Raw genomic sequence first — 14766 nt, 5'->3', positions numbered from 1 at the left:
AAAATACATTTGAACATGTGTTTGTTAATAGTGCATACCACGCAAATATTACATAATTGCATTATTTTTCTTGCTCGCACGAACGTTTGTTTATATGTACATGAGCTTTACTTTCTCATAACAGCAAATAGGCAACGCATAATTAGCGCCCATTCAATGCTAATTTCTATAACAAGTACGCCGTTCGATTAGCGCGTCGGTTTTGGGTCACCCTGTCCCCTTTTCCTACGGCTACCTAGCAGCATGTGATCTCGCCGGACATCTAGGCGTGCCCCACGTAACGGTAATTAAAAAGCATGATCGAAACACTCTTATGTAAAACAATTATTGGCAATGATGTTTACTTTTTTATAATTTGCTATTATTTGCGAGGTGTATCCTTGCTATCTCGGAATAACGGCGCGGAATCCGTTACTAGCCCTTGCCGTAACTTATGAATTAGCAGTAGATATGACCGAGAAGACAATGGACAATGGTAGGTGGAGAAGAACCGCAAGGAAGGTATTCGAAAGTCGTCCAAGAGGCGCGACGCACCGCAGAGGAGAGATTTGTATCTTGGGAGGTGGTGGTTATAAATCCATATTTTGTCAGATTGATTTTTCGAGATTAAGTATTGCTGTTCCTGAGGCGACTAGTGTCCGTTTAATGCGTATATTTTTGATTGCGCATTTTAAAATAGCCACATGGTTTCAAATTTATCATAGAGCAGAATATATATTTTACAGAAAATTAATATTTCTCAAAATTAGTTTTTTCTATTGTATATTATCCCATATTTAGAATTAATTTTTACGTACAGGTACCATACAGTCTTTCAGAAAGATCTGTAAGGTGTGTTCAGATCTAGCCAAAGAAAACTCAAAATGTGTTATTCTTAACATCGAGACTGGACACTTGAAGATTGGGAATTTTTATTTGGTCTCAACAAATTCAATATATACAACGTATATATCATATTCGATCTCATAAATGCAATTGCTGATAGCGTACGTTACGCTAGTTATACGGTATTATCCGCAACGATTAGTTTTAGCGTCATAACTCATTTCCAAACCGCAAAAGGCGCATAACCGCAAGCGGCTCACGTGCGATCTTTAAATTTAACGGCTACAGTGACTCACGTGCGACACTGTATGTTGGCCGCTTTTCACTATACCGAGTGGCCCAAGGAAAGCGTCCTGTTTTTTGAAATTGAAGGCGCATAACGGGGTGACATATGACCATATCGAGTTCTACGACTCGGAACTGAAACCGGTGTGTATCGAGCGGATTATTTACACGGCGTCAGGTGTGAATGGTTGAAAGTCAATACTGAGATGGAGTCGGCTTCGGGTCGATCGTTTCGCCGATGGTTTCTAATCGCTTCTCGTTCACATGTGAGTGTTTTGTTTTTATCGAGTAGCAAACAGTAATTCTAAACGCCGAGATGAAGGGCGCAGTCGTTATAACCAAACTAAGAGTATATTTACAATATAATAAGTGTTTCTTAATGCTACAAATTTGTATAGATGCACGTTTTGTTTTTAATAGGTTTACTTCGTCTTCTATTCTAGCGAAAATGCTGTAATTACGTATAGGTATATTCTGCACCTGGCATTTAATTACAACGTAGTTACTGCATGTTGTCTATTATAAACTTTTGATTATCCGGTTTACGGATTATACATTCTTGAAATATTTTTTTTAAATTAAGATTTCTTAGTGGTTGTGTTGCTGCTGATCGAATTTTAAGAATATTTACAATTAAAAAATTTACAACTTGATCGAATCATCTAAAGAGCGTATTATGCTAGCACTACACTCTCTGGAAGTTGGCCAAGTAAGGCCAAAGATGGAGAATATAGTGGGTTACTTCGGTCGAGTTCGGTTCTGCCCGCTCTAAAATCCGAGGTTACCGAGAACGGGAGGTAAAGTGGGGGTAATTCAGTGGACTTGGCCAGCTTCGAGCGCTTCCGAACAGAAACCGAAGTCGGAGCTGCTCTTTCGAGCGCGAGCGGTGAGATACTTCCCCTTTCGCTCTCTCGCGTGTTAAGTGACGAGAGTGAGAGAGATAATGATATGGTGTTTCGTAAACTGAGATAGAAAAAAGTAACTCGGTTCAATTTCAGTATGCGCGTAGGCGTCCTATGGTTAACACGCATGTCGAGCGCTGCATCGTGGTCAAGTTATAATACTACATGCTTATCGGGGACTTTAACAGACTCTTGAATATTTTAGGGCACCAAAAGGGATTAATTATATTTTTGATACTATATTCTTCTAACAGATACCGTCATTATATTTTTTTTCATATAAAATTAAATAATTAAAAAATGATTAGTGGTACTTGATTTTGTTAAAAAAAATCGTTTCGAATATCCTAGATTAGTTTATATAAATGTCACACCATAACGAGTTCTTATTTAGAATTGATGGTCACAAATTTTATTCGTATTCTGAAATCATTTTTATGCCTTATGGCATTTTGCAAAAGCCGACAAAGATTTTGCGTAAATTGAATATTTACGACCGAAAAGTTTTCACTGATATTGTATTGGTGAGTGCCCACACAAACTTAATAAAATGACAATTTAAAAATTGCGATTATTTGGTACATTTTTCGATCGCGCGCAAATATGCCAGCTGTACATGACAGAAGCCGCCGTCCGGACGGCATATGAAATTTGCGGCAGTGTGTGCCGACTTCAGTTGTAACTTCGGTTCGGACAACTTCCAGAGAGTGTAGTGCAGGCATACAGTCCTGTGTTGTAAAAATGTACATGGAAGTTTGGGTGATTAAAAAAATAAAAAAAACCTGTATCATTTAAGTGGAATAAAATAAAATATCTTTATGTTGATTATTATAAACGAAAATGAGCATGGATGGATAGAGAGAGATGGATACATATTTTAAATACTTCTGGAACTTATATTTATATTTATATAATATTTTATTGTGGAAGTCAAAACATCACTTGATTCAATCGTTGCTTCGAAACATCCAAACTTTTACAGATATGACGAAAAAAAATAATTGACTGTATTTCTTTATAAAAAGTACGCCATTACTTTTGCATTAATAACCCAATATTTAAAAGTATTGTATATTCAATAAATAATTTCAAATAAGATTCACATAAAAAATATGACATTACAAAAACTAATCAGTACCACATATAACCGATGGTAGTCTATGGATTATATATATGTACATATCAAAGTTTAAATATTTCGGTAGTTTTAAGTATAATATTTGTATACTTATGACACACTTTTTTTTGCAAGTGGGTTGAATGTATTGTCGCTATTTTTTTTACGTACATGTAGAAGGTTCTCCATCGTGTGTCATTCTCGAAAAACAGTTATATTTTGTTTAACTGAACAGCATAATAAAAAAACATCACATGAGCTCACTTTTATTGAATCAGAAACGTCGGGACAATACCGAACGTAACTGTTTTCAGATGAATAAAACACGACATTTCGAAAAACAGTAAGTTACTTTTAATGCCACACTGAGATTCAATATCATCGGGTGCGATTTATATTACTTACTTCTCATCTAACGTTTCAATCAACCTTACACACGTTGAAACATAAAAACAACTTAATATTCATGACAGCATTTCAGACGATCGCACCTAGGAGGAGTTCTACAATGTCGATAAATTTCGAGGTACGATGCGATTCAAAGCTCCTCAAACTGTGAACTTCTACGACTTGATAAATGCACATACGCATAGTTACTGTTTATCCCGATTTTTTAAAATTGGATAGATCAAATTACAGCGAAATTAGGAGCAATTTTTTTAAAACTATTTCTACTTTGCACAGCTCTTAATTGAATTAAATATGTACTATATACCATATTTTATTATAATTAATCGTAAACATGTAGTTAAACATGTTGTCAAAGTCAAAGTAATATTTCAAAAACGATGGAAAACTAACTAGATAAAAAATATATATTAACTTTTTTTATGAAGCAATGTTGTGCCTCACCCTTTCTACAATAGTAGTATAATTCCATTGGTCCTGGAATGTTTGGTATACAATACACTCGAAATAAATAGAAGCAATTAATTGGCGGTATTGCGCAACTTGAAGATAATGATGTATTCATGATGCTACAACAAATAGAGTATCGACAAAAAAATTAAACAAAGCCGGTCGTTCCATTAAGTCCAGTGAATGAAACCGCAGTTCAGATCCATGGATCAGTCGTTTCGAAACTCATCGTGATCGTGAAGGAGAGGAGATTCGAGCAGCAGAGGAGTAGCATCCCATTATACCACCACAGACCTTGGCCTGTGGTGGTACAATGGGATGACAAAGGAAGACGGACGGATTGAATTTGAATCGCCCCCGCGCAATTTGGCCCTGGGCACAACGAGACCAAACTGGTTTATGTAAAGGGTTGCCTCTTTGGTGTGTTTGTGCTTTAGGAAGAGAGGATAGTGGATGCGCAATATCACTGTAGTAGCGCTATGTTTTAAATGGAAGCGATTCTTATACCACTAGTTTTATCTTGGCTTGCAAAAATGTTACGACACGCTTAACTAAGTTTATTTTATAATATGTTTTATTACCAAGAGAAAAGTGTGGTATTTTTACGAAACAGAGACACTCCTCTTCGCGGAAATACTAAAAGTTTGGAAATCTACCATTAAATGTATAAGCAGCGAAAAATTTTATAGCGTATTTTAGTACGTGATAAATTCGCAATTTAATTAAAACTATGCAATACGAATACCTTTCTTTTTAATTTACTTTTATTGCTATTAAAAGAATCGAAACGTTTCATAAATCACGTGACACACTTAACGTTTTTTTTTATTGCAACAGCGCATTTCATCGTTCAGATTTACAAAGTTTTTATACACTATTCCATTTTTCATCAATCAAATACAGGATTTGTAATAACGATCCATGGATCAGATACATATTTTTTAATTATAAAGTGTCGCTTATGAGCGGTTTGAATCAGAGAATGATGGCTTCCTAGTAATGTACCATCATTTTTTTAATAGTATCAACGAATTCGGTATTTAGTTCAGTTTGGTGATGCATGTATGTCACTCCAACAAGTGTATGAGTAGACTAAAAACGACGGACGTTTCTCTACAAAACCACAGAAACTGTTTAGTGACAGTTTCTGTACCAACAGCTCGAAACTAAGTGAGCGTACAATAAATGGCGTTATATATACCTCCTCACAGAAACCGAATAAATTGCTTTCACAGCCTTCTGCGGAAAAGATTGTGCTAACTCTATTTTCAAAAGTAATTTTGGAGTACTAGTACGTGTCTATGAATAACATTGTTACTAGTAAGAGATACGTATATCTTATCAAAAATTATTTCCGATCTGTAATCGAATCATAAAGTACAAGTATTGTGCTGAACATATCAATGTTCTCATTACTGATCTAGTATCTTGATCGTCTATCGTAAAAAAGTTATATGCTTTTTTTAAGTTCCGCTCATAGTTCTGGTCAGTAAAAGACGCTTCATTGTTATTTTTAATAATATGAAATGACGTCTCCTTGATAAAATCATCTTAACTTACATAATGTTATAATTATGGGAGTTTTTTTGTTGTGGGGAGCATTATAATACAGCATCCCGTACCACACGGTCTGTCAGGACACTGATAATATCAATTTTCGCCAATTTCGCTGTTAGCTCATAGAGATAAAAACTATTTAATAGCATGCTTATAAAGTTTATTAATGTGTAGGTCACCTATGTAGGTTTTTATTAGCTACTAAATTGTACAAATTACGTGACAACGATTTATTTAAATTATTGGCCGTAATTCTGGAGAGAAGTTCACAGATAATGCTGGATGGCCAAAATATCAGCTGTTCGGCTCGCGTTCCAAAAGGGTTGATCTTAGCTCGGTTCTTGCTGTGGTGGATGCCCTTTGCGGACGTCCAGGGGTTCTGCGACAGGGTGAAGTTCCAGGCAGGCGTCTCGTAAGTCTTCGCTGGCGTAGGGTGGACTTCAGTGAGGCTGCTTGTTCCCGTGCCGATGGCAAGAGTGATGTGTCTTTGTCTGGAAACTCCAACCCCTTATATAGTAGACTTCCGTCAATATTATTGCGCAATATCGTCCTGTTTCCCACGGTTTTTGGTCCTCACGCAAGTGTAATTTTTCTCACGATCGTCTCCCTTGCAAGGTGCAATATTCGTCATCCTGGATTTTATTATAAAATAATCCGTGACATATTAAAATTAAGATGTCGTTTCCCTTTTTGCGTGGGATTGTCGGTTTCGAACTAGTTTGTTTATTTTTAATCCAGGAAGACGTAAAATGTTATTGCTCTGTTTGCAGATTCCCCTAATTTTGGTCGCACTTGATTAGCAGATCCGTGTGTGGGCGAGGGGTCGATTAGACATGGGAAACTGTTTCATCGCCTTGTCTGAAGAATATTTTAATTAAGACGACTAAAAATAACGGTTGTTAATTTTTATATCGCTGTTCCCGAAAGCTCCCCTATTTCTTTGTCGCGCTTGATTAGTACATCCGCGACGCGTCGGCGAGGGGTTGATTCGATATGGGAAGCTATTTTATTCTTCGATTCCATATCTGTATGTGACCGTAAATATGTGGTCCCCACAGTACTCCCCCCCTAGCAATTTAGAATTGCGAAATTAAACTAGGGAGTGAGACGTGGAACTCCTGTAGAATTTGTAGTGTGGTTTTATCCAGCTTGTAGGCGATCTGGAAAGCGAACGTGTCTCCCAGAGCGCGTCTGATTAAGTGGCGTTGTTTCTGGTGGCACATTTTCATGATGTACTTTTTCTTTTAGCCTGTGGTCAGGTGGAGGGTTGCTTATCGGCGTATTTTCTTCCATCTGAATGTACGCTGGTTTTACGCGATCAATCGACACTGTTATTGGTCGGCCTTTAATATTGATAGTAAAGCACTTGGGAGTTCTATTTATTACCTCGTAGGGACCATCATATGGAGGTCGGAGAGGGCCTCTTGCAGCATCACATCTTACAAAAACATGTGATGTTGTTTGAAGGTTTTTGAAAATGAAAATCGGCCGTGCTCCCCGCTGTCTAGGCTGAGCGGGTGAGAGCTCACTCATTCGCTTCCTTAGTCGGTCAGCGTAATCTGGACTCGGAGTAGTCGGAATTGTGGAAGTGCGTGGTGCTAAAAATTCACCAGGCAATCGTAACGTTTGTCCGTAAACTAGCTCTGCTGGAGTCGCTTTAAGGTCTTCGCGCCAGGCTGCTCTAATACCCATCATAACTGCTGGTAGTGTTTCCGTCCACAAGTCATTTTGGTGGCACATGAGTGCGCTTTTGATTTGCCGATGAAGTCGTTCGATCATCCCATTTGCCTGTGGATGATAAGCTGTTGTATGGATGTGGGTTGTTCCAATTGCGCGGTTTAGTTCTTTGAACAAGACGCTCTCGAATTGGCGGCCCTGGTCAGTAGTGATCCTAAGGGGTGCGCCAAATCTTGATATCCACCCGTTGAAAAGCTCTTTGGCTACTGTTTCGGCCGTGATATCTTCAATGGGATAGGCTTCCGGCCAGCGAGTGAATCTGTCGATACTTGTTAAGATATATTTTTTTCCACGTGACTGCGGTAGAGGTCCGACGATGTCGATGTGTATGTGGTCAAAACGACCTTCAGGAAGCTCAAAATTTCCGATTGGTGTAGATGTATGTCGAGAAACCTTTGACAGCTGACATGCTGTGCATTCTCTGGCCCATCGTTTGCAGTTAGAGCGTAAAGAGGGCCAGTAGAATTTGGTTGAGACTAACTTGGTAGTGGCACGTCCTGCGGGGTGCGAAAATCCATGACACAAATCGAAAGCCTTTTTTCTAAATTGGAGCGGCAGGTACGGTCGCTCTCTTCCAGTTGACGTATCGCACATAATAGTGAAGTCTGATCCGAAATTTTTTACGGGCCTTAAGGTTGATCGTGTTTTTATTTCTGGATCAGCTGCTTGTTGTCTGGCTAATTCTTCATAGTCAATTCCGCTTGTTACAGTTTCAACTCTGGATAGAGCGTCGGCTACCACATTTTCTTCACCCGCAACGTGACGAATGTCGGTGGTAAATTGTGCAATGTAATCTGTGTGGCGAAATTGACGTGGCGTGCATTTGTCTGGTTTTTGACTAAACGCATATTGCAGAGGTTTATGGTCGGTGTAGATCGTAAATCGTCTACCTTCGACCATATGGCGAAAGTGTTTCACTGCCCTGTATATAGCCAAAAGTTCTCGGTCGTAGGTGCTGTATCGCATTTCAGTTGGTGAAATTTTCTTAGAAAAGAATGAAAGTGGGCGCCAGTTTTCCCCTACTTGTTGTTGTAGTACTGCGCCAATAGTTTTGTCTGATGCGTCGGTAAAAAGTGCTAATGGTAGCTTTGAATCCGGGTGTACGAGAAAGGTGGCGTTTATTAAACCTTGTTTGCAAGATTCGAATGCTTGTTCAAGCTCATTATTCCAAGGTATTGGATCATTATTTTTCTTACAGCCTTTAAGCTGGTCGGTTAGTAGCTGCTGATCTTTAGAGGCGCCAGCAATGAATCGGCGGTAGAAATTCAGCATGCCGAGAAAACGTCTAAGTTTTTTCATCCGGTCCGGGCGAGGAAATGCGGCTATGACTGCGACTTTCTCTGGTAGAGGTTTGGTGCCATCTTGCGAGACGCGGTAACCAAGAAAATCGACTTCCGATTGACCGAAGACGCTTTTAGAAGTGTTTATCAGCACGCCGTAGTCTCTAAGTCGGCTGAAGAGTTGCCGGAGATGCTCCTGGTGTTGCTGATGGTTGTTAGATGCGACGAGAATGTCGTCGATATATACGAAGCAAAAATCTAAGCCCCTTAGTGCGGAATCCATGAAGCGCTGAAAGGTCTGTGCTGCATTTCTAAGTCCAAATGACATGAACGGAAATTCATATAATCCGAACGGTGTCGAGATAGCCGTTTTTTCAATGTCCCCGTGCGCGACTGGAATTTGATTATATGCTCTTACCAGGTCAATCGTGCTAAAGACTTTTTGATTAGTCAGTGCATGAGTGAAGTCTTCTATATGCGGCACAGGATAACTATCTGGTATTGTTCGAGCATTAAGGCCCCTGTAGTCTCCGCACGGTCTCCATTCGCCTGGAGTTTTCTTGGCAACCAAATGAAGAGGTGACGACCAAGGACTTTCTGAAGATCGTATGATGCCATCGTTGAGCATCCTTTGAAATTCTTCTTTAGCAATTTTGTATTTGTCTGGTGCGAGTCTTCGTGGGCGGTTCGACACTGGAGGTCCAGGCGTGGTGCGAATATGATGAACTGTCGTATGTTTAATTTTTTGCTGCAAAGCAGATTTTCCTGCTGGACGTGTGATCTCTGGAAACAGTTCAAGTATTTTATGATACTGGGAAGTTCCTTGAATGGATTTTACGTGTGAAGTATTTGTTTCGCTTATTGTTCCTTGTACAAAGGAAGTTGTGTTGGCGTCAATCAGGCGAGCATTCTTGAGATCTACCAGTAAATTGAAGTGACGTAGAAAATCAGCGCCAATGATTGGTTTGCGAACGTCTGCTATAACAAATCTCCACTGGAATTCACGACGGAGTCCAAGGTCCAAAACAATACTTTTCCATCCAAATGTTTGAATGATTGAACCATTGGCTGCAAAAAGTTCGTATGAAGCTGGCTTTAAAATTCTGCCAAATTTATTGCGAGGAAAAACACATAAATCAGATCCCGTATCAATTAGAAATTGCATCTTTGATCGTTGATCAGTTATAAACAACCGGCATGTTTTTGAGATGCAAACGTTCACCGGAAAACACGTTTGCATTATTCGTTTTCCGAGAATTTGCACGGTGGTACACATTTATGTGCTTTTTTACCATACTTATTGTGGTAAATACACAAACCTTCTTTGTTTGCATAATTGGCCTGGCTATGGTTGCGTCGATGTTGCGATCCATTTCTCCAATTATTATGTGGATTTTGTGATCGGCCACGTTCATCCCTCTTGATGTTTCCCAATTCTTGTTTCATCTGGCGCACTTCTAGACGTAATTCTTCCATTGATTTTATCAATGTGATGTACATCTGTGTTATTTGTAGCTGGTTGGTTTCTTGTGACGCGTGCACGGCTGAAACTTGCGACAGCTGTGGCGTTACTTGTGTCTGCGATGATGGTGGATGATATGCGCCCTTTTGAAGCGGTGAATGGATTGAATTTGTTTGTGCCATCGGTATGTCCATTATCTTATCCGCCAGTAATGCTGCCTTTTCTAGGTCTTTGTCCTCAAAGACCATTACAAGTGCCTGTGTGTAATGTGGAAGGCGGCTTTGCCAAATTGTTCGTAGCAAGACTTGTGGCACGCCTTCGCCCGCTAGTTTCTTCAGATCCCTTAAAAATGCTGAAGGTTTTCGGTCACCTATTTCTTCTCGCTCCAGCAGCTGCTTGATGTCGTGCTCTCTTGATGTCGATAATCTATTTATCAGTGCGCATTTTAGAGCTTCGTATGCACAACCGCTGGGTGGTTCGGTAATTATATCCCGTACTTCCAAAGCGATCCGGGGAGGCAGGTATTGACAGGTTTTCCAAAACTTGGTTGCATCTGATTTTATTTTGGACTGTTGGAATTGCCCTTCCAACATTGTGAACCAAAATCGCGGATCCTCTTCACAAAACGGAGGAGGCATCATGGATACAGCTGAGGCTTCTGATGTAGCGTTGTCGATTACTTTATCTGACTCCATTGTTGTTTGTTATTTGTTTGCACTTTGGTGTTTGGAGGTTTTATGCGGTCCACTCGCGTCGGTTCGTCACCAATGTAGGTCACCTATGTAGGTTTTTATTAGCTACTAAATTGTACAAATTACGTGACAACGATTTATTTAAATTATTGGCCGTAATTCTGGAGAGAAGTTCACAGATAATGCTGGATGGCCAAAATATCAGCTGTTCGGCTCGCGTTCCAAAAGGGTTGATCTTAGCTCGGTTCTTGCTGTGGTGGATGCCCTTTGCGGACGTCCAGGGGTTCTGCGACAGGGTGAAGTTCCAGGCAGGCGTCTCGTAAGTCTTCGCTGGCGTAGGGTGGACTTCAGTGAGGCTGCTTGTTCCCGTGCCGATGGCAAGAGTGATGTGTCTTTGTCTGGAAACTCCAACCCCTTATATAGTAGACTTCCGTCAATATTATTGCGCAATATCGTCCTGTTTCCCACGGTTTTTGGTCCTCACGCAAGTGTAATTTTTCTCACGATCGTCTCCCTTGCAAGGTGCAATATTCGTCATCCTGGATTTTATTATAAAATAATCCGTGACATATTAAAATTAAGATGTCGTTTCCCTTTTTGCGTGGGATTGTCGGTTTCGAACTAGTTTGTTTATTTTTAATCCAGGAAGACGTAAAATGTTATTGCTCTGTTTGCAGATTCCCCTAATTTTGGTCGCACTTGATTAGCAGATCCGTGTGTGGGCGAGGGGTCGATTAGACATGGGAAACTGTTTCATCGCCTTGTCTGAAGAATATTTTAATTAAGACGACTAAAAATAACGGTTGTTAATTTTTATATCGCTGTTCCCGAAAGCTCCCCTATTTCTTTGTCGCGCTTGATTAGTACATCCGCGACGCGTCGGCGAGGGGTTGATTCGATATGGGAAGCTATTTTATTCTTCGATTCCATATCTGTATGTGACCGTAAATATGTGGTCCCCACAAATGAATAGCTGGAGTTAGCGAGAGTTTTATTAGAAGACTTTTTTTTTTAATCTAGGAGCTGGAAGCTCCTCAAAGCCTGTTCATAACAACAACAGGATTCGGGCATTAGTGAGTTTCATCACTTACAATTTATAACAAAAGCATTGTATAATACATTTTATTTGTATTTTATTGAGTCTTTTCTATCGCCGCGTCAACGATGTTACGCATCCACCCGAAATCAACAGAGCGCAGCATCATCATGTCGCTGAATCACCTCGCGGCCTTCCCAGAAAACTGTAACATGCCTTCAATGAGACTATATCAAAAATCGTCAGGTCATTGTCGGTTTTACCGAAGGGTACAGGAAGGAAAAGGTCTTAGGACGACCTCGCGGGGTCTTGGGAATCACGGGCATTACAAAAAATGACGCAGTCATTAACTCGGCTGCTTCGTTGGTGGTATCCGACGGGGTATGTATAACGTACGATTGCCATAATGCCGAGCGACATTTGCCTCATGAGATCCATTACTCACGAATGGCGGAATGGTCTTATGGTGGAATTGCGCGTATCCGTCCGCATTCATCATCGCACGTCGTGGGTGGAACGGGAAGCAGCCCTGGGTTCTAAATCATGGGTAAGACAAACAAAATGCGTCGCGTTGGTGACCCCGACGATATTTATTGACTTGCAGTTTAAAGCACGAACAAAAAGCTCGTCGACGTTGAGAAGTTTATTCGCTTCTCACACGTGATAGGGGGCTTATTTTGAACCATCAAACGATTTTTTGTGAGTGGAAGTAGCTTTGTTGATTTCGTGTAAGCGTTCCCTAGTAACTATTTTCTAAATACACTATTACACGAGTACCGAAGTGTTTATTTTTGTAAGAAACACTTCATTTCAATGAACAATCCTAATAGTGAGTCATCCTTTAAAGAGCAAATATAATTTGCACTGAATCTGAATGGGGATAATAATTTTACCATATTGACCAATATACGATAAAATGATCCAGTGAATAGGATAAAGCTTGTGCATACCAGAAATTGGAAAAAATAAATATGATTACCATAGAAACCATTTTTAGAACTAGACGGTGAAATATTTGTAGTTGGTTATAAATCATTCTATCAATTTACAGAAAAAGAAAACGCTGAAATTAGTCGACAATAACGAGACTTGAAGATTGACCGAAAGTGGTTCAACGAACTCAACTTTAAGATATGTATAAGCCAACTCTTGTTTGTATGATTCAATATTTATAACTTAAATCAATATGAATTTGTGATAATTACTAGAAATAGTTAAAATTTAACAAAATCATTAGGCTCTATAAATTTGGTTTAAGCTTTAATCTAATTTATTATTTTTACCAATATTGTTATAATAAAGCGTAAAATGTCTTGACGTTGTTAGGACATCATCGAAGATGCGTTCGTACGTGTATAAAGAGCAAAACCTGATAGTTTTCATGATTGAAAATAAAAAAACGGTAACTCACGACGATCATAAAATTTAAACATCGCAGACGAATGTGTAATTACATATTAAATTTAACTTTGCTTAAAGTATATATTTAAGACACCTTGAAATTTAATGTGAAATTCGTTATGAACGTTCATCTGAGAGTAAAAGAAGCTGTATTTTTTAATAGTTCAAAAACAATTTAAGTTATGTACTTTTAATAATTTATACTAAAAGCAATACGTATGAAAAATATATGTATATAAACAAATATTTACAAAATAATTGTTTTTTGCGATTTTTAAATCGTTTAAATGGGTGTACGGTTTGCTCCTTGGAAATTTAGTCGCAATGGATCACTTCACGAGGAAACAACAATCGTTCTGCGTAAAACAGTTTTACAAAAACAACGATTCTTATGTGATTGTTAGGCGCCTATTTCGCGTTTACTACAGATTACAAAGTGTGAATCAGTGTCTGAGTGTTAATGCAATTAAATCGTGGCTCAGACAGTTCAACGCTAATTAAGAAGAAAGCCGGGCGACCATGGGACAGGAGAAGCGAAGAGAATATTGCGCAAGTTAACGAGTCTGTAGGTACGAGAAGATCTGGGCTTGTCGATTCGCAAGCGTTCTGCTGCTATAACGATACCAAGATCAACTTCGAATTTTGAAACTGTACCTGAAACTACACCCATAAGATCCAATTGGTGTAATACTAGGCAACCTGCCTATACAGGTGGTAAAGGAAATGTTTCCTAACACAGTGATTCCTTTATAAAATATACCCGAGAACCGGGTAATGAATTTGGATGCCCTATTAACTATATTAATAAATATAAGATTTATAAATGGACTGATATTAGAACATTGTGAAATTCCTGATGTGGCAATGTATTCAGATGACTTGCTTATCCATATTGGGAAAACCAAAACCGATCCATATTTTTCTTTTAAGCATATCATTCGGAACATGCACACTTACATGCAAGATCGTAAAGATTATTAAAAGGCCAGTTTGTCGTGATATCTGAGGGTTTCGTCGAAAATTGATGGTGTATTAAAAATGCTTCCAATACCTCGTTCGCGAGAGATAAAAACATGATCTTTCTCGAAGACTTCCTCTCGTGAGGAATTTCAAAAATGTGAGAGTCTCGTATAAAACTCAGACGGAGCGTTTAAAAGTAGCCCCTACCGAGCCGGGCCAAATTGGGCGCCTTGCAAAAATTCCGCACGCCCCGGACCCTTATTCCGCAAGCAAGAACCGGTCCTGTCCGATTGTTACACTTGACGAAGATGCTTAACGGCATCACCGATGAGGAATTATTATTATGCAATGCGGTTTTGGATGCATATAAAGCGCTCAAAGTGTGGGTCCCCTCGGTTTACGACCGACTAACTAACGGTAGAGAGGTTACCGGCGAGAGATTAAGATTCACGCGCAAAACGACCACTACAGGTTTCGGTTTAGTAACCAACCGCAAAACTACCGGATGCGTATGTTTATTTTCCGGGTCGGTTTTTTGTGTGTGTGCTACGAAAAAATAGGGTCACCGCCGCATGATGATGAACTTGACACTCGGACGAAACGTTCGTTCGTCAGGTTATTTGGTACCAAAACAAATTGGTTCCGATCGACGAA

The 14766-nt window shown here is 39.4% G+C and overlaps 2 protein-coding genes and 1 long non-coding RNA gene across 4 annotated transcripts in view; 1 reads left to right on the top strand and 2 right to left on the bottom strand.

The window, feature by feature from the left end:
- The window catches only part of MICAL-like (protein), a 100910-nt gene that overhangs the window by 71556 nt on the left and 14588 nt on the right, over positions 1-14766 (bottom strand). The gene's annotated exons all lie outside the window — the stretch shown is intronic.
- Positions 4404-14139, top strand: LOC148236611 (uncharacterized). Its single transcript, XR_015809139.1, has 2 exons — positions 4404-5718; positions 11689-14139. It is a non-coding gene; the product is annotated as an uncharacterized LOC148236611 (long non-coding RNA).
- Positions 9801-10718, bottom strand: LOC148236612 (uncharacterized). Its single transcript, XM_088182779.1, has one exon. It carries the CDS (start codon positions 10716-10718, stop codon positions 9801-9803), a length of 918 nt encoding a protein of 305 aa, XP_088038905.1.

This window comes from Plectrocnemia conspersa, unplaced genomic scaffold (assembly GCF_051122295.1).
Source record: "Plectrocnemia conspersa isolate PC_06_02 unplaced genomic scaffold, ASM5112229v1 ptg000003l, whole genome shotgun sequence".
Classification (NCBI taxonomy): Eukaryota; Metazoa; Arthropoda; class Insecta; order Trichoptera; family Polycentropodidae; genus Plectrocnemia; species Plectrocnemia conspersa.
This window is presented reverse-complemented; position numbering and strand designations above follow the sequence as displayed.